This window comes from Pleuronectes platessa, chromosome 11 (genome assembly GCF_947347685.1).
Source record: "Pleuronectes platessa chromosome 11, fPlePla1.1, whole genome shotgun sequence".
Taxonomy (NCBI): Eukaryota; Metazoa; Chordata; class Actinopteri; order Pleuronectiformes; family Pleuronectidae; genus Pleuronectes; species Pleuronectes platessa.
Window position 1 is genome coordinate 16,244,648 of NC_070636.1, and position 21,955 is coordinate 16,266,602.

The 21,955-nt window shown below is 38.8% G+C and overlaps 4 protein-coding genes across 6 annotated transcripts; all 4 read left to right on the forward strand.

Annotated features, from left to right (window-relative positions):
* Positions 1 to 613: 613 nt before the first annotated feature.
* Positions 614 to 7,987, forward strand: LOC128451126 (uncharacterized). Its single transcript, XM_053434899.1, has 12 exons — positions 614 to 773; positions 879 to 998; positions 1,625 to 1,888; positions 1,962 to 2,125; positions 2,944 to 3,083; positions 3,333 to 3,475; positions 5,487 to 5,564; positions 5,895 to 5,990; positions 6,896 to 7,162; positions 7,266 to 7,432; positions 7,535 to 7,668; positions 7,746 to 7,987. Exons 1-12 carry the CDS (start codon positions 710 to 712, stop codon positions 7,897 to 7,899), a joined length of 1,791 nt encoding a protein of 596 aa, XP_053290874.1. The 5' UTR covers positions 614 to 709; the 3' UTR covers positions 7,900 to 7,987.
* Positions 7,988 to 9,618: 1,631 nt separating this feature from the next.
* LOC128450978 (C-type lectin domain family 12 member B) lies at positions 9,619 to 13,501 on the forward strand. Its single transcript, XM_053434743.1, has 6 exons — positions 9,619 to 9,839; positions 10,108 to 10,215; positions 10,610 to 10,870; positions 10,995 to 11,158; positions 11,249 to 11,379; positions 12,970 to 13,501. Exons 1-6 carry the CDS (start codon positions 9,620 to 9,622, stop codon positions 13,118 to 13,120), a joined length of 1,035 nt encoding a protein of 344 aa, XP_053290718.1. The 5' UTR covers position 9,619; the 3' UTR covers positions 13,121 to 13,501.
* A 235-nt stretch (positions 13,502 to 13,736) lies between these two features.
* Positions 13,737 to 17,824, forward strand: LOC128450981 (CD209 antigen-like protein E). Of its 3 annotated transcripts, none has more exons than XM_053434747.1 (6): positions 13,737 to 13,923; positions 14,212 to 14,325; positions 16,137 to 16,397; positions 16,535 to 16,698; positions 17,354 to 17,493; positions 17,578 to 17,824. In XM_053434747.1, exons 1-6 carry the CDS (start codon positions 13,866 to 13,868, stop codon positions 17,726 to 17,728), a joined length of 888 nt encoding a protein of 295 aa, XP_053290722.1. In that variant the 5' UTR covers positions 13,737 to 13,865; the 3' UTR covers positions 17,729 to 17,824. The 3 variants fall into 3 exon arrangements, with proteins under 3 accessions (XP_053290722.1, XP_053290723.1, XP_053290721.1); XM_053434748.1 differs by having other exon boundaries at positions 13,771 to 13,923; positions 14,226 to 14,325; XM_053434746.1 differs by having other exon boundaries at positions 13,795 to 13,923; positions 14,196 to 14,325.
* An 821-nt stretch (positions 17,825 to 18,645) lies between these two features.
* On the forward strand, positions 18,646 to 21,117 carry LOC128450979 (CD209 antigen). The gene is made up of 6 exons (XM_053434744.1): positions 18,646 to 18,856; positions 19,070 to 19,186; positions 19,658 to 19,909; positions 19,996 to 20,159; positions 20,330 to 20,466; positions 20,619 to 21,117. Exons 1-6 carry the CDS (start codon positions 18,742 to 18,744, stop codon positions 20,767 to 20,769), a joined length of 936 nt encoding a protein of 311 aa, XP_053290719.1. The 5' UTR covers positions 18,646 to 18,741; the 3' UTR covers positions 20,770 to 21,117.
* The last annotated feature ends 838 nt before the right edge of the window (positions 21,118 to 21,955 follow it).

Here is a 21,955-nt window from a genome sequence, read left to right on the forward strand (position 1 = left end):
AACCCGGAAACTTTCAATAGAAGGGCTGGATTACAGTGAAGTGGAGTGACAATGAAATACAATATCAGCACCACACTCACTGCTGGTGCTTAGTTGACTCAGTTCACAATTTAACATTCTAAAATACATTTTTTATTTTGCTTTTCCACTTAAGTCGTATTTAAAATAGTTTATGGGTTGTGGGTAAAGCAAGATAAGGTAATCTTTCATTTGTTTAAATTAAGGGAGTTTACCATGTAAAAGCAACAAAAAGGAAATAGTGAAATACACACTCAAGATTAAGGTAAATAATTAGTTTTAAAAAAGTAGTATAAATACTGGAACTATAAAATACAGAAATAAACACTGTTAACAAAATATGAAAACTCAGTCAGTATTGCACATATATGACACTGCAATTGCACATAAAATAATGAACAGTCCAAACTGAAATAAGTTATGAATATTTTCTAATTTAGACATGAATTTTTTACAGGTTACATTCGATTTATTTATTTGCATTATATAGCAGTACTTATTACATATAACAAATATGAAATCTCTCATTCAGACCACTAGTTAGTTTTATGGTTCATCAGTGTCCAAACACACGCACACACATGCACAGACACACAAACAGTGTTGTAATATTGACAGAGTAGCTGCCTCACACAGATAAAGGTTACCTGCTTCGGTGGTTCCTGAGTAAAAGACCATTGCATATCCAGAGATGAATTCAAATCAAGACGACAGCACAGGAGGAAAACCATCACACCGTGACATGAGAAGTAAAGGTCGGCAAGTGTTCTTTAAACTTCCCTCATAAAGCTTTTACTAAACCTACTGCATTATTATCTAATTTTCACTTCGAGGGGGCATGAAACTGTGTGTTTGTTCAGGATCTGGGTCCACAGTCAGACTTGGATCCAGAAGTGTTCCAGTTTATCCTCTGGTGACCGTGTGTTTAGGAGTACTGAACACGATTCTGCTGCTAACGGCTGTTGTTATTGGGATTTACTGTGAGTATGACGGATCCAAGGAAGGTGTTGATTCACAGCTTCATTCATTTAGAATCCGTTTGGCTTACGCCTTCCAAACTGATTCCTCAATCAATCCACATCAAGTTTATATCGCCTGACTACATTTTCCCTTTCTCAACAACATGACATTATTTGGTAATATATGTAACTATAAATTATGGGCCTGCAGTTGTGTGCCTCCACCAGCTGGGGCAGTGTCAGTCAACATGCTTATTTCCAAACTCAAAGCAGGTCACCGTGACCTTTGACCACTTAAATTTTATCGGTTAATCTTTGAGTCAAATGACAATTCCCAAAAGGCTGATCTGAGATATCACGTTCAAGAGATAATGCATTCACGAAGCAAAAAAGGGATTCAAGTGGTCACCCTGGGCTTTGACCTTCGACCACCAAAATCTAACCAGTTAGTTTTTTACTCAAAGTGAACAGTAGTACCAAATTTATAGAAAAAATCACTCCAGGTGTTCCATGTTATTTTTTGTAAGCTCACAGATACCCTGACCTTTGTCCACCAAAATCTAACCAGTCCATCATTCTTGAGTCCAAGTGAACGTTGTGTCTCTGGCTGTCACCGTTTTTCAAATTGATTGATTTATTGATTACAGGTGGCAAAGTCGATAAGGAATCAGCACCGGAGCAAATGACAACATCCACACTCCTCATAGAGGTGAAGCAACTTCAGTTCATTCAGAGTGGAGCTGTCCAGGTTCAGAAGGAGACCGAGGACAAACTAGAGAAAGCAGGCAGGAGCATCGAGCAACTTCAACGGCAGATAGAACGGAACAAGACCCTCGGTGATGCCATTCAGAGGCAGCTTGAGACACTACACGTGGAGCGGGCAACAACAAAATCCTCATCCTCTGATATCAGTGAGAGACACTCTGAGTGAATTTGAGTCTTCTCTTCATCTTGAGGCTTTAGCAAGTTTTCTTCTTTCAACAGGGCTAAACTGCGAACGATGCCCCTCGGGGTGGATTTGGTTGAACGAATCATGCTACTTCCATTCTAAATCAGATGCCGGTCCCTTAAAGAGCTGGGCCAACAGCAGAGAGGACTGTATCCGGCGTGGGGGTGATCTTGCTGTGATTGAAGACAGGGTGGAGCAGGTTGGTCCAGTTTCCGAGAGGGGAAATGGTGACAGGCTCTGATATTCAGTTTTATGGATATTTTATGTAAATGATAACATTCCTCAGGTTTACAAAACCAATCAAGGACCCTTCACAACCCTGAAAATGAAAGCTTGAAAATATCTTCAAAAACATATTGGACTTTTGACTCAAACCAACAAAATATACATTTAGAGATAACTTGCAATAATAATAGTAATAATAATAACAATAATAATAGTCATAATAATTCTAGCTGGAGATCATTTACTGTATATAAAGATGAACAACGTGTCTCCTTCCCACTACTCGGAAATGAAACTGAAATATTCCGGATATAAACTGCCATCTTGTGTCTCCGCAGTAGCGATTGGGGGATGGAGCCACAGTATTGAGGTCCCAATGATACTCCCACTCGACCAATCATGAGTCAGTCTCAGCTTTCAATCAACCATAGCATCAAATTACCAATTAAAACTAGAAATAATATTATGTGAACATAGATCAGTGTTATAAGAAGTACCTCGATAGGAACATGTACTTGACTGTTTAGTTCATGTCCCATCTACTAACATGGAAGAGGCGGGATTGATGATCTATGATGTGACAAGCCACCAGATGGCACCAGAGATGCTTTGGCTTCACTTTTGGGAGTAGCCATGGCAGCCATCTTTCTTTCGAATAATTAAATAGCACAAAGGACTTTTTTTACATGATTTAAGAACATAAAATGAGCAACAAGATTGTATGAAATGAATCACAGATAATTGCGTTTTTATGCTGTACTCACTGTAGGCTTATACAAACTCTTTACACAGGTAAAGCTCGATGATTACCTACCAAAACTAGCAGGCAATCGTGACTGGACGAAGGCGGGTCCGGGAATTTGGATTGGCTTTACTCTTCAAGCAGGGGACACTTGGATGTGGGTGAATAATGCGACGCTGCTGGGTGAAGGGTAAGCACTTTAAGTGTTAGAGTCCCTTTGTAAACACCATAACCAAGAATGATCACGAAGCTCGCAGTCTGAAGAGATGATTCTGAAAGAAGCACATCAAATATAGATGTGATCAAATGAATTTTCAGTTGTTATGTGCTTTCGACTGCTACTTGCAACTGTTCAAACTCAAATTATTTCATGATCAACATTAACAGCAACAAATCATGCACCTACGGTAAAAAATATGTAACTTGAGCCTCGCTTTAGGTTCTGGATAGATGGGGAGCCCAACCAAGAAGGACCACATAATAAGAGCTGTGGAGCAATTATGAACATGGTTAACCTTGAGAAGTCGTGGTTTAGCGGACATTGCCTAGCCAAAAAGGAATGGTTATGTGAAGTTGGACCAAGCTAGCTGTGGAGACGATCACCTTCACAGCAGAATAAACTGTTTGTATGTTTGTTTATTAACTCATCAATAAATACATTGATCATTAACAACAACAGAGTTCAGAATTCGTAATGTGGCCTCACAGTTGTGAGTAAATGTAGACACAAAGTCAATGATGGAATATGTACTCACCTTCTTTGATTTGAGCTGAAATGATTACTGGTTGTTTTAGAAATCACATTTATTAGAATACATTCTGTGATAATTGAGATGTAGGTATTTTATTTTATTTTACATACACCTATATCTACCACATAAATAAGCATACAGAATGGCTTTGGTTTCGCAGGACCACTGAGCACTAAATAATGACATAAGAACATTATTAAGGGTTTTCTCTGTGAAAAAAACATACATATTTTACATATGTATATATAGATATAATTTTTTTATTTGATTGAACATAAATTAAAACCTGTGCCAAGGCTTTCACCGCTGTCCATTTGTTTGCTTGGTGGTTGGTTGGTTAGGTTTACTCAAAAACTACTGAACAGATTTCCACAGAAATTCCCTTCAGCCATTCTTGAGATATCGTATTCACAAGAATAGGACGACAACAAGCCAAAAAAGAATGCCTCTGGTCACGGGCTGTCACCGGTGTGGAGGCATAAAAACACACACTTGGAAAGAATGGGAGATGGCCCAGGAAAGAGGACATTCAGATCCTGGAATGTTTTATCACTTTCTTTCAAGGAATATTGCAGTGATCCTGTTGAAGGATCCTGTTATTGATTACTTTAAAAAAACATAAAAACAATGTGAACATGTAAAGCTGTGCCATGTGGTGGAAGTATAAACTAGTGGTTTAGTGATGTACAAGTGAAAAGAACCTTAAAATAGTTGTACTTTAGTAAAGTAAAAATACGAGAAATGTACTAAATTATGGTAATAAGGTAAGTGTACTGACTTACATCTCACCACTGCCTAAAATCAATCTTGCCTTTCTGGACACCTGGCGATGAAAGATGTTATTTTAATTTGGATGTTCAGGTTTACAGATCTACATCAGCAGAAACACACATTTCCCATAATGGAGCAGGGTTTCCAGGTTAATGCAGCTCACTTACAGGAGGTCCTGGCAGAGTTGTAAAAAAAAGAATTTAGCCAATGCAGCCTGAGTGATAATTGACCCAACTGTGATCTGTGATCTTAACAGTTAGTATAGTATCTCCAGCAATGCACTGAACTATGGAGGACGATAGATGACTTAAGTATAAAACAATAAATACACAAATAAGTGAGGAAATAAAATACATAAATAATGAAAACAATAAAAAAATATGGAAATAAATACAGTAATATATAAATAAATGTCTTAAATATATTTCAACATTTAGTTAATTCCACAATTATGTATTTCTGTGTCTGTATGCTAATGAGGAAGGCGGTCCTAACCTCAGTCTCATGCAGGATTGGTCACAGGAGTGTAATGGTGCACTCCTACTACTTCTGCCTTTCAATGCTGACTGTTGTCCAGTAGCTGTTTGCAGTGTTGCGCCAGTTCCCACTTAAAATGAACTGGTTCAAGTTCAGAGGGTGTGACTCGTCAAATGCAGCCTCATAGACTCTGGAGCGAATCAAACAATCACTAAGTTACTTCATGTACTGATCAGTTCCTGATAACCAGTGATGAGTATTTATTAGTTACTGAACATAAGAGTGATGTGAAATAATAATGGAAAGTGGAAATAATGTAATTCCTAAAAAACCTGTGGCAAACCTATATTCTCAAATTTCACTCAATCTTCATATACTTTCATTGCATAGTGTCAACTTAAGTTTAAGTATAAGTTCATTTAGAGTGTATAACCCTGCATTGAAATGAATGTGTTGCATTGTGGTCCAATTTTAAGTCCATATAACACAAGTCATATGCAGGACAGTAGCACTCAGGTTCAAAGCCACTGTGCCACACGAGGATATAAAAGCAGCAGTTAACGGATAAACGGGCGGTTCCTTTATCACTGCAGTCATGGAGAGTCCACAGAGAAGAACAAACCACCACGTAGGGGAACTTCTCAGCGGAGACTATTCGAAATTTGCAGCAGGTACATTTTTTTTACAAATATTTTTCTTTTGATTTTGATTGAATTTATTCTTATCATTACAAAAATGTCAATGAATATATATTTTGAATACAGGAAATGTACAAACCCGGTCTGAATGATATGATAATATAATTTACAGGTCAAGATTATAATGAGGACATTTTTAGAGGAAAGTCTTCTTGCCATAGAAGAGATTTATTTACAGATTCAATCACAATTCAAAAAGTTTCAATTCAATTGTTATGTTTTTATAACAGTGGGAGATCAATAGGGAAAGACTAGTTAAGAACCTTAAGTCATTACATTTTATTTCATTTTCCTGACTCACAGGGGGATTCACTTGGCCCAACACTCGGCTGGTGATACTGTGTCTGGCACTGCTGAATGCTGTTCTGCTGATAGTTGCTGTTGTGATTGGGATCAACTGTGAGTATGCTTTTCAAAAATATTTCATTTCCTTCTTAGTGGGAATTTCACTCAGCCTTTTCCGTGTTATATTTAATGCTGATCTTTCATTCATATCAGAATGAATGTTACTTAAAAAATAGAGAAACGTGGATGATTTATTTATTATTCAAGGTTATTTATTATTATAAATGTAAATATGCAAGAGTTGGCAAAGAGCTTAATTTTCATTGGTGCAGATGTTGTCAATCTATAATCAAATAACAATTACAATTTCAAGTCAAGTGAATGCAATATATATATATATAATTATATATATAAGCAGAAGACAAGAGTGGGCATAAATAGAGGTTTTTCTTAAGGCAAAACAACATAAATGATTTTACTTTTCAATGGAACTTGGAGAGAAAATCATCATTACATAAAAGATGTAAAAATGAAACCATAAAATTGGTATTTCAAGCTATTGTATATTCAGTTTAGAACAATAAAAGGATATTTACATTTAATACTTCTTTAATAATTAATATTATGAATGATATTATTATCAAATTGTTATTACACAGACTTTATGAAATTTTTCATCAATTTTAAAATCGGACTCAGAAATACTTCATTTGGTTTATTTATAGTGGCTCCAGCCAAGAATAAACATTATAAAGACCAGAAACAAGGCAATAAATAGAAATACAAAATATAGCTAAGTCAAGAGTATGAGATAAAATCTGCATAAAATACAATCAAGGAATAAATACTAATTTCATGATTCATTCATGATGGAAAAATTACAGTTTGACGGTCACTCTTTCATATTTCCTCATCATTTTATAAATTTTTCTACCAGTGAAAAGCTCAGTTTCCATATGCTTCTCAAACAAAACAGTAAAATGGCAAAAAGACAGTCGTCTGTGTTTCCACCTCTTCAGGTGCCAAAGTTAAAGAGAGCTCCTATCAGGTCTCCCACTCAGCTGCAACACAGCTCATCAGCGAGCTGAGCGATCTCAGAAGCAACCATAGCGACATGCTGGAGGCCACAGAGGACGTCAAGGCGGAGTTAAGGAGTGCCTTCAAAAATTATGCACAACTACAGGTGACAACTGAGCAGCTGACGGCCGCCAATAAGGATTATCGGAGACATGTTGAGACCCTGCGACTGGAGAAGACGAGTCTGCAGTTTAATCTGTCAGCATTAGGTGAGTTTTGTTATAGCATAGTTATAGTCATACAAAACACTGCCGGCTGTAAAAAACTACTGACAGGGATTCAAGTGAGGGGAAATCTTTTTTCTCCTGCCAGAGGGAACCTGTGGTAGATGCCTCCCGAGCTGGACTTTTCGCAACTCCTCCTGCTACTATTTTTCTTGCCTCCAATCCACTACTGCTAAAAAGAACTGGCATGATAGCAGAGAGGACTGTATTAGTCGGGGAGCCGACCTGGTTGTGATTGACAACCAGAAGGAGCAGGTGAGCTGTAAACAAACGAGGAAGAGAAAGGGAGTAAAGAATATCTGAATTTGTTACCATCAGACCCTTCCATAACTGTCAAAATTGTTTTTCTATACACAGGAATATGTGACTAACTGCATCAGAAGTTATTACGGCCAGGGCGGCTGGGTGAGGGGATCGTGGATCGGCCTCACTGACATAGTGACAGAGGGGACATGGATCTGGATTAATAATGTCACTGAGGTGGAAAAACGGTGAGAGCTATAAACAATACTCAACAATATTGATTATACAAACTAGACATCTCGTGTTTTTCAATGATTTCTCTAAGGTACTGGAAGGATGGAGAACCAAACAACCATGGACCTGAGGGAGAGAATTGTTGTTCTATTGGTTACGCCTCCACGAATCCCTGGAAAACCTGGGTTGATGCAAAATGCGAAGAACACAAGTTACACTGGATTTGTGAAATGCCATCAGGCTAGATTCTCTACACACCCCTGATGTTCTGCTCAGATATAAAACACAAGCAAATGTTTGAAACCATCCCGAATTAAACACCTTTAAGATGTGTGCTATGACTCTGGGAATTTTCTAAATCTCTATACTGCTATAGTGTTTATATCTTTATATTTTCCTTGCATTTACATTGCATGTGTACTTATAACTTTACTGATGTCTGTCTTGTCTTATCTTATCTTGTTCTGCAGGAGATTATACTTATTATGTTAATACTTTGACCAGGATAAAACTATGTCAGAAGAGCCAAATATTGGGAAACTAAATACTAACAATAGCAAGGCATCACATATTGACAACATTAAAGAAGGTGTGTTATATGATCAATGATTTATTGGAACAACATGGTTCATGCATAGGTGCTTAAAGAGCTGTTGCAATGTCTTCATGAATCCTGTGCGTGGGGCATTTGCTAATCGCTGCTGTTTACATTAGAGTTAACTGACATGTGAAACTTAGCATAAAGTTTCAATTCCCTTTTTGTGAGGATTTCAACTGCAATAAAGCAGAAGTGACCCGAAACCCATCAGGTTTAATGCTGATTTGCACTGTCAGCGCACGGCAACAAGTTCTTGGTTCATAACCTGGTTTGACCTGTGTGGGTTTTCTACATGCGCTGCGGCGTCCTCCCGCTGTCCAAAGACATGCAGGTTGGAGTTGGGTTACCTGGAGACTCTAACGTGACCGTAGGTATGTTGGCCTTGTGATATGCTGGCGACCTTTCCAGGGTGTTTCCCGCCTCTTACCCAAAGTCAGCTGGAATTGGCTCCAGTTCCCCCTGCTATCCTCACAGAAGCGTTCAATATAATGGAAGGATGTATCACATTCTCTCTTCCGCCTTCATGCAAATTTCCCTCCTGCATCAATAACGAATGGAAGAAAATAGATTTTTTGAGACAATGAAATAAGCCATCAAACCCAATATGAAACCATAAAGAGCAAACTGCTGTATGTTGAAGAAAGAAGTGCATGATAAACGATGAAATTGTTTTCAAATAAGAAACCCTCCACAAAAATAACAATATTCAACATGGCAGCAGGAAACAATGTTAGGAAGTCAACACATTAGCTTGAACAAGGACATGAGGACAGGATAGATGAGTTACATGCTATAACCTTTAATCTGAGGTCATTTTAGGGGCATAGAAACTCACTCTCTGGATGTTTTGGGATTACTGGAGAAATTTACAAATCATGTCTGAAAACTGTATAAAACTGCAGCCTTGTGCATACCACGTTATGTTATTCTATGAGGAAATTTGATGAAACAGAAATCAACTTAGCAACGAGTATCATGTCAGATAGATGTAAACTGAATTAATGAAGTTCTTATAACTGGATTTAGAAACTGAGACCCTCCGAAATAAAGGGCCTTAAGACCATGTTAGAAAGCAGAACCCAATCTTTGGGCCTTCATCTAGCACATTATATATTAACATTACCAAACAAAATGACAGTTAATCCATTCACTACAAACTAACTGACAAATGTTGATAGAGTTTCCAGCTTGGACACCAGCATGTCTCCGGAAAACACACATGAGGAGACGCCTGTTGATATGATTCAGTATTATTCAGTACAATTCTGGACGAGGCCTCTGGAGTGTTTTCCTGGAATTATTTCACAAGTAAAAAATGATATAATTCATCAAGTTTCACTTCTCTCATTGCATAACATCAAATTCAAATGTCTTTATTATCGATGAACTCAGCATTGGCGAGGACCGGTGGTGTCGACACAGAGCAGCGACAAATCCTCTCTCACGTCTCAACTGTCAGGATGGAGGTGAAAGGAAACGCGAGTGGAGATTGCGATGATGAATTCGAGACGCCAATTTATCAAGAGGACTTGCACGACGAGGAAGAGTATCCCCCTCACCTCAACTCCAATAAAAAGAGGCGACAAGGTAGAGTAAGTAATTATTGACATAAAGAAGTTTCTGATTCTATTTCAGTCTATAATGTTGCATCTCACATAGAGCTGTGGAGATATGTAGATATTAAAAACATGTGGTGAATGATTTGAATAGTTCGAACAGTTCATTAACATAAAGGCTAAATAATAACGTATGTATGGGATTTAATGAGCACAACAGCATGAATCAAAATGAATGTTTTTAGAACCACTCTAGTATAGAGTGCCTGGATTTATTTGTATTCATTATTTCTGTCTAGTGTCTATGCTCCACATGGCACCTGGACGACACGACAGACAGGCTGTACTGAGCCTGGCGATACTCGCTGCTGTTCTACTGATAGTTGATATCAGCCTCGGAGTGCACTGTGAGTCAATGTTCGTGAAAGTTGTCTGAGTTGTCAATGAATCTATCGTATGTTATATATTAGTCAGATTTGAGAGGCAAAAAAAGCTAAAATCTCTTTGCATGAAAACCCTTATAATAACCTTACTACTGTTAAATAACTCATAAATTGAAAACAGCAACAAATATCAGAAAAAGTTGTTTGAAAAAGGTTTTTTAATTTGCACATCAGAAATTGAGGTGATGTGAATTTAATGTTCATGTTATGTAGTAAGTAAACCTGGCTCATTTTGTCATAATTTTGTTGGGTCAGGGGAGTGTCTGGGGCATGAAAAATATTCTAGCTCCAAAGTGGGGCATGACAGAAAAAGTTTGAGAACAACCGGTTTAACACGTCTTGTCTTCAACGCTTACAGACAGCAAACTTACAGATACCCACCTGACAACTAATGATGTGGAACGCATTGAAAACGAGTTGAACAAACTGCAAGACACTTACAAGACTGCGATCAAGACCATGTCGGACGCCAGGCACCAGCTGGACAATGAGATGAGTCGTCAGAGACCAACCAACTGGGAGCTTGAACACCAGCAAAGAATTAAAAGTGGCTTTGAAACAGAGATTGATGAAATGACAGTGTCCATTGCATCAATGAAATCCCAGATACCAGTCCTCCGTGAGCTGCTTTTTTTTTGTTGCTCTTATTGTATATCTTATTGAAGAGGCAATAATATGTTTTTTTTGTTCGTTTACATGTTTATGAGTGTGTTATTCATTGTTATTTTTTTTTTAAACTGCAGGTAATAGCTGCAGATACTGTCCAATGGGATGGGTTTTCGTGAACTCAGCATGTTATTACTTTTCTTACTCACAACGGGATGGAGCCAGGAGCTGGCAAAAAGCCAGACAGTTCTGCCAGGACGATGGCGGCGATCTTGTGATCATAGACAGCAAAGACAAAGAGGTTTCTTATTATTTCTCTGCAAATATAAAATAACAAACTTAAAGAATGAAATATTTCTTGTAAATTCTGTTTATATTTCTCATTTGTTAGAATTCAACTGTAAATGCTTTGCAAAATCAATATCGAGGCTCTCCAACCCCCGATACTTTCTGGATCGGACTGAGGCTTATCCGTGAGGAAAAGATTTGGAAATGGTGGGACGGAACATCATTGGCTGAAGGGTAAATGTTAAATATCTTTGACACTGTAGAAATGTATGAAAACAGGTGGCAGATATTCGAAATATAACATCCCACAGCTGGGTTTATTTCTGGAAGCCACCCGCAAATTCCAACTTGAAAGTTTTCTCCTGCATGATTGGTTGGCACAAGAAGGGCTGGTATTTTACCTGCTGTACCTTAAAAACAAACAACATAAACTTGTCTGAACTGTCTGTTGCCACAATATAGCCTTAAAGGGATAGTTCACCGAAAAACATATTCACTCATAATCTTCCCAACACTATGCTAATTGAGGGGTGGGCAAAGTGTTTAAGTCCAGTGGTAAACTTAGTTAGAGCAGGATCCAATAAAGTTGAAGTCAAGTGAGTCCTTCATCAGATGTAATAAAACAAAAGAAAAAAAAAGACAAAAAATCCCTCGATACTGCTCGTATGGTGTCATCCAAGTGTCTGCAAGCGCCGACATTCACATTAGACTCAAAATGGCCTCATTTTCACCATGTTTTAGGCCTCAATGTCTTCTGATATCCTCAACGGAGGCACGTTTGTGTGGCTAAGTCTGCTAGCATCGCCACTTCCGGTCGACCTTTAGGCCTAAAACATGGTGTAAATGACCTAGTTTCTAGTCAAACATGAATGTCAGGGCTTTAGCGCACTTGGATGACACCACACCAGCAGTATGGAGGGACTTTTCGATTTTTCTGTTGTTTTATTAGGTCGGAAGAAGAGGTCACAATTGACTTCAAGTTGAAGTTGTTTTACTACAGGTGATTGGCCACCAAGAACACTGGGGTGGGGAAAAGCATCGGAGGGGTAATGCCTACCCTACATTCATGTTGTATATACCCCAATCAGGCAGTGGTAGATTTTTTATGTTGTAATAATGCAATGTTAGTTATACCATATGATGATGAATGACTAGTTTATAGGATGGAGACCAGGTCTTAAAGTTTACTGGTTACAAAAGTTCATGCATTACAACACGAAATGACAGAATTTCCTGTAGTTGTGGACACAAAGCAAATACTATGAGCTCTATTTTCACATTTTAAGTGTATGATTTAAAGTATGCGCCACAAATGAATTTGGGGCAGATTCATTTTAGTGTATTTTTGGCATAATAATTGAATAATATGCACCAAAAAAATCAGAGAGGCCTGTCCCATTCCCTTTTAAAGTCAGGTGTATATACACCCAAGTCTATTATAAGGGTGGATTTGCCACACAGTAAAATAGAACAATTCTCTGCAGAGGAACCATTTTACTTTGCACACAAGCAGATTATCTGTGTTTAACAAGTGTCATATGGCATGCCCCCACTTATGAAGGTGCATGTTACTATGTTAATAATGCATTCATAAAACAACAGTGAAATGATGCACCACTAACGTAATTTTACACTGTCTCACTATAACAATGGGCCAACAATGCACCTGACCTCATTCTAAGAGGTGGGGTCAGGGCCACTGGGTGGAAAATGAGATGTGTGTAGATCTGAAACTAGAAAAGATGAACTGGGCATGGCACCACTTTGCCCCAGGTGTCAGATTCGGCGCTGCGCCACCGTAGACTAACCTATGGTTTTCTCCAGGTACTGGGAGGATTTGGAGCCAAATGATTCCGGCGGTGAGATCTGTGGTATAGTGTATCCCAGAGAAAACTTCTTCAAGGCTTGGAAAACCACTGGATGTGGAAGTGGACGGAAATGGATTTGTGAAAAAGAACCAACCGCTGTGAATTAATAGTGTGTTTGTGTTGCGCTGGCGTGCAAGCTCAAATGTTTGCATAGAGGGTTAACTCCACTTTACTAACTTTTAGACATCTCCTATCTCTGTTACAGTCTTTATCAAATCACTGCTTTGGTCATGCACAATGATCGAAGTACCCAGGGCCCCGGAGCCAATGGGGGTCACGAGCTTAAGATTCATCATCATTATCCCTTTTAAGGTGTTTTAAGGTGTAAAGGTTATTTTGAAACCGTGATGGGGTTCTGAAATTGTTTCAATGTTTTGTAAATCATGTGATGTAACAACATATCATGGCCTAAATTGTGTGAAGGTTGTATCTGACTCTTCTTTTCCTGTTAACATGTCAAAATAATGATTATAATCTTGAACTGATAAGTGCTGTGTGGTTGTAGTGTGTCCTAGGTCACATGTGGTGCAATATTTGCATGTACTGGTAAGGGCCTGTGGCAAGTCTGATATTTTACCAAATGTAATCCAGTTACACAAAGGCATTCCGACCAGGGTTCAAACAAACACACACACACACACACACACACACACACACACACACACACACACACACACACACACACACACACACACACACACACACACACACACACACACACACACACACACACACACACGGACACACACACACGCCTTATCACTGGTACAAGCAGGAGACAAACAGAGCATTCGTCACTACTTCACCAGTAAACTGGAGAACTCTCAGTCGTGGTCAGAACCAGAGGAGGAAATGTCACATGACAGCACAGATGGAGTTTGGCGCTCTCACCATCAAGGATCTGGACAAGGTACATCTCAATTTAAGTTCAAATCTTCTGACCCACTCTATATCTGAATTATTTTCAACCACAGAGTCGTTTACTCTCCGAAACTGAGCCTGCAGTCTAACCTCAGCTCATTCAGTGACCTCTATTTTAGATGTAATATTTGTTCTATTACTATCTTAAAAACTAAAATGGTCGTTATTTAAAATATTCTCCTGTAACCTTTCAGTAGGTAAAATGGCCCTGTGATAATATCTGTCTGTGAAGACAGATATTTTTTAAAGGTTTAAATTCAGAGCAACATTTTCCAAGGTGCGCTCACAAAGGGAGGTGGATCTGTGTCCCTACGGTGCCGACTGGTCGCGCTGAGTCTGGGTCTGCTGAACGCTCTTCTGCTGATTGCTGCCGTTTTCATTGGGATCTATTGTAAGTATGAGATTTCACAAGGAACTGCTGATTGTATCTGATGAATAGAGGTGGCCTCATACAAAATCAAAATATTAAATTATAATGTGTAAGACTATATTACTAATCATGGACATAAATTAAATCCGCAGTTTCTTTTCTTGAGGACCTTAGTTTAATGTGGTGTAGAGGTATTTGTCTAACCATCAAATTATATATTTATTTATCTATTTCTACATCAATTTATTCTTACATATATTTGTAATGTATCTCACATTTATTTTGTATTATCTTTTTTTATTTATACTTCTGTCATTTATCCTTGTACCTCATAACCTTGGAGGTGAGGATTTGGAAGAACGGTCTTTCTGATCTGAATCTAAGTGGTAACTCCCTCTGTGCTCATCATGGTGTTGGCCATAACAAACACAATGTCAGAACTTAAAGGTTCAGCATGTAAGATTGAGGTAAAAGGGATCTATTGGCAGAAATTGAGTATAAAATAATCCTAGTGACGATTTCACAAGTGTGCAACCACCTAAATTGTATGAATTGTTGTTTTCTTTACACTAGAATTTATATTTATATACTTTATATTTACATCGGCAGTGGGTCCTCTCTACGAAGGCCGCCATGTTTTATACATAAGCCCAGACTGGACAAACTAAACACCTTTTGAGTTTTTATGACAACTGAAGGTTACCACAGGTTCTCATTCGCGTTTGGAAGGAGAGAGTGAGGTGAGGGGTATTCAGCTGCACAATGCAACTTCACCATTAGATGCCACTAGATCAGACATGGGCAAAGTACGGCCCAACGTTTTAATCCGGCCCGCCGAACTTGTCCAAATATTAAAAAAAATATTTATAAAAAAAAAAAAAGTAGTAGCAATTTAGTAGCACTTAAATGGTACTTACTTATATCACTTTGTAGTTTTGCTTTATTTTTGAAAAAATTGTACTTTCTTGCTTCTTGTTGTTCTGGGTTTGTACCCTCGGGGTTGAATGCACTTATTGTAAGTCGCTTTGGATAAAAGCGCCAGCTAAATTAAATTTGACCGGGAGTGTGGTGTATAGAGCTGGAAAGGGCACATGATCTCCCTTCACTTTTTTGCTTTGACCTATGAGCCCTTATGTAAAATGAGCGGATCAAGGAAACGAAAAGGGGACAATGAGTGCCGAGTGTTTAGTACGGAGTGGACAACAAAATTCTTTTTCACTGAGTACAACATCAGCCGTTCTTTTTCTACGAAGCATGCTAACTACGCTAGCAAGAAGTGAACTCAAGAACGGGCGGCTACGGCTCAGAGGTTGGCGGCTCATTTACAGACTCAGCAACATTTTTTTCACCGACAAACTGCAATTCAAGAGTCAACTGCCAAGGCAAGTTTTTTGGTGGCATTCGAAATAGCAAAGGCTAGCAAGCCTTTCTCCGAAGGGGAGTTTTTGTTAAATTGCCTTGCAAATAAAGGCTTTGCTACTTGTTAAAGGCCAATCCTTCCATGTAATGATTTTTCCATGTCATTTATATTAGTTCACAAAAACACTCCATCCATCTGGTCCTGGCCCGGCCCCTCTGTCAAATTTAAGAACCCATTGTGGCCAACGAGTCAAAAAGTTTGCCCTCCCCTGCACTAGATCCTGCAAACTGAAACTTTAAAGTAGCTCAAAAGTATACTTTGTACCAGACACATTTGGCCTTGGATTGTGATCAACTTTGAGGTCACATCATCGAACCTGCAGCTGAATGTCTTGGACACTCTCAAAAAATAACGTACTTTGACTTCACACCAGTTTTTGCCACAGTTCTTCTTTTGTTATCCCACGCCTAAGGTGCCAAAGCCAAAGATCTCCTGGCTCCCCACTCTGCTGCTTTGCCCTTTACCATTGAGCTAAACTATCTCAGGAGGGACCACAGTGAAATGATCAGAGCCAAATTGGAGAGCCAGGCAGCTTTAGTTAGAGAGCGTGCCAACCAAATGCATCTGATGCTGCAAGTGAAGCAGCAGAAGATTGTCATGGATGTCCATCAGAGAAATATTGAGACTCAAGAGATACAGAAGGCAAATCTAAAGACCAACAAAACTGCTCTAGGTAAGGCAGACCGTCATCTGTCCTGGAAAAGACATCCAGTTAATGCATTTTACATCACTAACTGGATTTTTTGATAATATCAACAAATGACCAATAACAACACATTTTCCACTTTTTTGAATCTCTTGTTGCAACAGAGGAAACCTGTGGCAGGTGCCCACAAAGATGGGTATTTCTCAAATCATCCTGCTATTATTTTTCCAAACGCGAGTCCATTGGCAGGAGGAACTGGCCTGAAAGCAGAGCAGACTGTATGGGACGAGGGAGTGATCTTGTTGTGATCAATAACTTGGAGGAGCAGGTGGGGCAAATATAGAAAAGGAAATTCACACACACACACACACACACACACACACATTTTAGATGACTTGCATCACTCTCCACACAAACCGCTAAGAACCTATGAGAATGATGAGAGGTCAATAAGTCCTCCCGTCCAAATGGGTGCAATAACATCAATAGGAGAACCCCTGTATATAAAGATGCAAGACATGACAGCCCCCCAAAAGCGAGGCCAAAACCTCTTGTTGGCCCCCTGCTGGCTGGCTGTAGTATCGGTCATAAACCCAGCTTCCTTTTGTATCCGGGATATTTTGGCTCTTCATTTATGGATGATCAAAACTCAGTGTCCAGTGGTCTAATGAGAAAACACCTGTGTGGCCTTGCAGAGGCTTCGAAGCTCCTGAAAAATTGGTTTTACATTATAAATACTTCTCTGAGATTGAAGCTGCATAGACTATCTTCTTAACAATGTATTAGTATATCAATCTGGCCCTTACATTTACATTTACAGAGAGATGTTGAAAACGCAATGTTAAAGTAAATGAAGAAAAAATAATCTCTCCTGACACATACTGCATCCTTCCAACAAGTGTTTGTCCGTCCAATAGTTTTTGTGTAATCTTGCTGACAAACAAACAGACAGGGGTGAAACATAACTTCTTGTGTTCGTTTAGATTCTTTTGAATGAAAACCTCCCACAGCAGCCCACACTCTACTATCCTTGGTGGAAGAACAGCTTCTGGATGGGCCTCAATGATGTAGTGGCCAACGGGACCTGGGTGTGGGTCAACAATGTGACTGAGGTGGAGACGATGTAAGCACGTCGCAGACTGAGGTTTGAATTTCCAACGTCATGACGAACAAATACAATGGTACATTGACTTTTGGTTTGTCCCAGGTTCTGGAGAGATGGCCAGCCCAGCTACAGTGGAGATCAGAGAGGGAACTGTGGTGCTTCTTTTCAATCTTCGGAGACCAGGAAGACATGGCTTAATGGAAACTGTAAAGTCCACCTGCTTGACTGGATTTGTGAGATGGAGCCAAAGTAACCACCATGTCCCTCAAGGGGAAATCACGATATCAGAATAAATTGTTTGCGTGTTTGTAAACTTATTACAATAAATAAACTGCAGCTTGATACAGGAGATCCATGTTGTGTGCACTGCTGGTGTACAATAAACAGAACACACACACACACACACACACATTTTTCTATAGTTCTACTCCTTTTTGCTATCAAAAATAACTATGCCCGACCGTATGGGTCTTTCAGTGGGACCCTTACAGTAACCCTAAGCTAAACCTAATTCTAATGAGAAACGTAAAGGAATTTGAATGCATTAGATTAGGGTGGTTTATGTTTTGTGCTGGGAGCTACCATCCTGTCTCTGGCATTGGGATGAGATGAACCTTGAGACAGAAGGCTTCTCGTTTGCCTGTTGGCAGGAACATTGGACCAAGAATCTTCTCTGTCGACAGATCTATGTTGTAATAAACTCATATATTCAAGTGGGAACAACTGAGGCTCACCAAGTAAATAATTTTATTCAAAAACTGTGAAAACTGATAAAGAATTCTGCTGTTTTTCACCAACCATCTGTGCAAAAGGGTTTTTCTTCATCATCTAGTTTTAATCTAGAAGTGGTCCTCACAACCGTAGAAAGACGTGTACACACTGGCTCACGGTAACATTTCATTAACTTGTTGCTTCCCTGGAAGTCCATACACAGAACTGAGAAACCAGGTGAAACTATGAAGAATAAAGCAACTAATAAGTTATTTCTGTTGACTAATGGTGAGTGAAATGATTTATATGTGACTCTGCTAAACAAAAGGAATAAGATTAATGTCTCAAAAACTCAGATCAGGTAGATACAGCTTCTCAAATTGTCTGTACTCCCTGTAAATATTTAACAAATGAACTTCATTTTCTGTTTGTAAAGTTGCGCACTCGACACACACACACACACACACACACACACACACACACAGGGCAATGTCCTGACAAATAAACTCTCCAGGAAAAAAAGACTCTTCCATCTCTTCTCTTCTCTTCGTCAAAATGGCGGACGAAGGAAGTTCAAGCTCTTTTGTTGCCACATTTGACAAACTGATTTGTGAAGAGGACTCCGGCACAGATGAGAACCCTCTCTACTCAAGCCAAGACAAACAGCAAGGTAGAGTAAATGATAAGTGAACTAACGTCTGGGTACATCAACAATAACCTGTGATATTAGTGCCATAGAGGTAAAATAGGGCTGGAAACCCAGTACTGCACTCATTTCTATGTCATTATTTATGTGTCCTTACTTTGTCTGTAAGTGATAGAGTCCTTCACCTTTGTCATCTGTCTGCATATGTCTTATCTTGATCCACTCTCCTCTGTGTAGTGTCCATGTCCATGCAGAGGCATGGATCCAGTCAGAATCCTTACAGGCTGCTCACAGTGATCCTGGCAGTGATGGCTGTCATTCTTGTGGCCATTAACATTGGCCTGGGAGTCTATTGTAAGTCACCTCTCATCGACTTTGTTTCAATCTGCAGCAGGAAACAGCACCAACACACCAAAATACTCCCTGTTCACCAGCTGTAGTCAGACAGTGACTACAGCTGGTGAACATGCAGTATTTTGCAGCCAGATATTTTCCTCAGGAGTTGAGACAGAACAAACCACAGCTCAGAGGAAACTTAATATATTACCTATATGCTGCTGAATGCTGATGTTGTTCAGTGTCTTCTTAGAGTTGATGGCCTGAATAAATCCTGGTTACTTATGACTTGTTTGAAGCTTGAACTTCAAATACAGACATCGAGCATGAAGAGATGAGAATGAAGTTTGATGATTCAATCTGTTAGAAAAACATGCCTGATCACCTTTTTCATTTGTACTGCACAGCAGGCCAGTATAAGTGTTAAGAGAATGATTGCAATTATTTTCAAATGAAAACTATGTAACGTTATGTCCTCACCACCTCCAGACAACCAACTCACTGGTGGGCAGCAAACAATAAAAGACATCCACAGTGAGGTGGCCAAACTGCAGGCGGGTTACAATGCTGCGATCCTGAAAAGGATCGATGCCAAGAAGCAGCTGGACAGAGAACTGGGTGAGCAGCAGCGACTCCAGTGGGAGCTTGAACATCAGACCAGAAGATCCAAAGACTACGAGAATCAGATTCACAGAATTGAAGATGAAATCTCAGAGTTGAAATCCCTCATACCACTACTCAGTGAGAGCTTTTCTATATTTATTTATCAGTTTATCAAATCCCTGATGATTTGCAACTTACATAACACACCATGTTGTCAATTCCAGGCATGAGTTGCAGACACTGTCAACCGGGATGGATGTTCCTGCACCTTAGGTGTTACTACTTTCCTTTCTCTGTAACCCTTAAACAAAGATCCTGGAATGACGCCAGACAGTTCTGTCAGAAGTTGGGAGGCGACTTGGCAGTGATAGACACCCCAGAAAAAACCGTAAGATTCAACATTTAGTCGGACGAAATCTGCATTTCCATGTTTGCAATAATAATTTTTTCTCCACTATATGTTATCTTTTTTTGGGCAGTAAAACAGCACTGTGTTGTATGGGTCTTGACTAAATTAATTAATGTATGCGTATGTATATGTATCACCGGTGTTTTCAGGTGTCTATAACTAAATTGATAAAAAGTAATCATGATCCCGAGAGATCAATATACCAGAATGGCTTCTGGATCGGACTGAGCGATGTGGATGAGGAAAACATTTGGAAATGGCCGGATGGAAGAATACTGACTGAGTCGTAAGAGTTGAATATTGTCATTTTCAGTGTTAGAAATGGTTGTGAGAGTACACTTACATATTTATACAAATTAAAATGAATAAATGATCAATATTGTATTTGAATACAAAGTGACCAGATATTACGGCTCAATAACCTGTCATGTGTTTCAGATACTGGTACGACGGCGAGCCCAACGATCAGAGCAATGAGGATTGTGGAGCTACGTATCCCAGGAACAACCCCTTTAAGGCCTGGAACGATGCTCCATGCAATTACCACCTGAAATGGATTTGTGAAATGGAACCACATGACATGATTTAATGTAACCTTTTTCAAGGTAGAATTCAAGTGTAATTGTTTGAAAGAACAACTAACTGCACCTTAAAGACCTTCACACATCTTCCAAATTGTTCCTTTTATCGTCGCATAAATATTTTGTTGAGAATTCAAAATAGCAAGAAAGGTTTTGAAATACACACCTGAGATAAGAAATTAACTATAAAATGTAAGATACTTATTTTACTGTAATAAATAAGATCTTAACTTTGTCTATGTACATGTGTGTTACCACTATACACATCTGGGCACAAGTTTAGAGGTTTATCAGGACAATATCCTCACAGATGTAATATGAAATGTGATATTAATAAATATAGTTCTTGCAGAGCGGCATGTGGAGAGTTATCTAGCAGTAAGTTGTTACATTAATGTTGAAATGCCACAGACATGATAAAAACCACATTGGCTACATCCAAACTAATATGTTTTTGTTTTAATTTTAATCCACAGCAGCATTTTAGCTGCGTATCAGTAATAATCTCCAATCATACTAACACACCTAAAAACACAAGCTAGTGACCATTCATTGATAGACAGGATTTTTTTTCTCGGACTGATGATGATGAGTTGGAACTGTTACTGAACGTAAGTGTTTTGTAACATTTTGTCTTCACCACTGGTAGTTGAGTTGTGTCATCATTTCTAAATGTTTACATTTTTGCCCGTCTATACTGCAACGTATAGGTCACCAGTGTACCACATACAGAGACAAAGAACCATTGACTCCCTTATGACAAAGAAATGTAATAGAGACTTGATATTTGACATCTATATGATATAAAGAGTGTCATGAATAAAAAAAATAAAAATAAAGCCGAATATATAGAATTTGAATTAAAAAAATAGATATAAAATGTAAAAATAAATGTTCATCTTTTCTGCATAGTTTATTCTGTTAAATTGTATTTTTACCAAACAGTGATACCAATGTGCCGTTGATATGCTCACATCAGATTTGATTGGCCATACGATAAATGGGTGGTGCTCTAGTGTCGGGGAATTTTTTGATATCTTTAATATTGTGCATGAGAAACGTAAAGGAATTTGAATGCATTAGATTAGGGTGGTTTATGTTTTGTGCTGGGAGCTACCATCCTGTCTCTGGCATTGGGATGAGATGAACCTTGAGAAAGAAGGCTTCTCATTTGCTTGTTGGCAGAAACATTGA

Coding starts and splice junctions, on each gene's coding strand:
- LOC128450978 (XM_053434743.1), top strand. CDS start 9,620: ATGTCTTTATTATCGATGAACTCAGCATTGGCGAGGACCGGTGGTGTC. Junction 10,216..10,609: donor TATCAGCCTCGGAGTGCACT/GTGAGTCAATGT, acceptor CAACGCTTACAG/ACAGCAAACTTACAGATACC. Junction 11,159..11,248: donor TAGACAGCAAAGACAAAGAG/GTTTCTTATTAT, acceptor CTCATTTGTTAG/AATTCAACTGTAAATGCTTT.
- LOC128450981 (XM_053434746.1), top strand. CDS start 13,873: ATGACAGCACAGATGGAGTTTGGCGCTCTCACCATCAAGGATCTGGAC. Junction 14,326..16,136: donor CGTTTTCATTGGGATCTATT/GTAAGTATGAGA, acceptor CCCACGCCTAAG/GTGCCAAAGCCAAAGATCTC. Junction 16,699..17,353: donor TCAATAACTTGGAGGAGCAG/GTGGGGCAAATA, acceptor GTGTTCGTTTAG/ATTCTTTTGAATGAAAACCT.
- LOC128451126 (XM_053434899.1), top strand. CDS start 710: ATGAATTCAAATCAAGACGACAGCACAGGAGGAAAACCATCACACCGT. Junction 774..878: donor CCGTGACATGAGAAGTAAAG/GTCGGCAAGTGT, acceptor GTGTTTGTTCAG/GATCTGGGTCCACAGTCAGA. Junction 5,991..6,895: donor TGTTGTGATTGGGATCAACT/GTGAGTATGCTT, acceptor CCACCTCTTCAG/GTGCCAAAGTTAAAGAGAGC.
- LOC128450979 (XM_053434744.1), top strand. CDS start 18,742: ATGGCGGACGAAGGAAGTTCAAGCTCTTTTGTTGCCACATTTGACAAA. Junction 19,187..19,657: donor CATTGGCCTGGGAGTCTATT/GTAAGTCACCTC, acceptor CACCACCTCCAG/ACAACCAACTCACTGGTGGG. Junction 20,467..20,618: donor GGAAGAATACTGACTGAGTC/GTAAGAGTTGAA, acceptor CATGTGTTTCAG/ATACTGGTACGACGGCGAGC.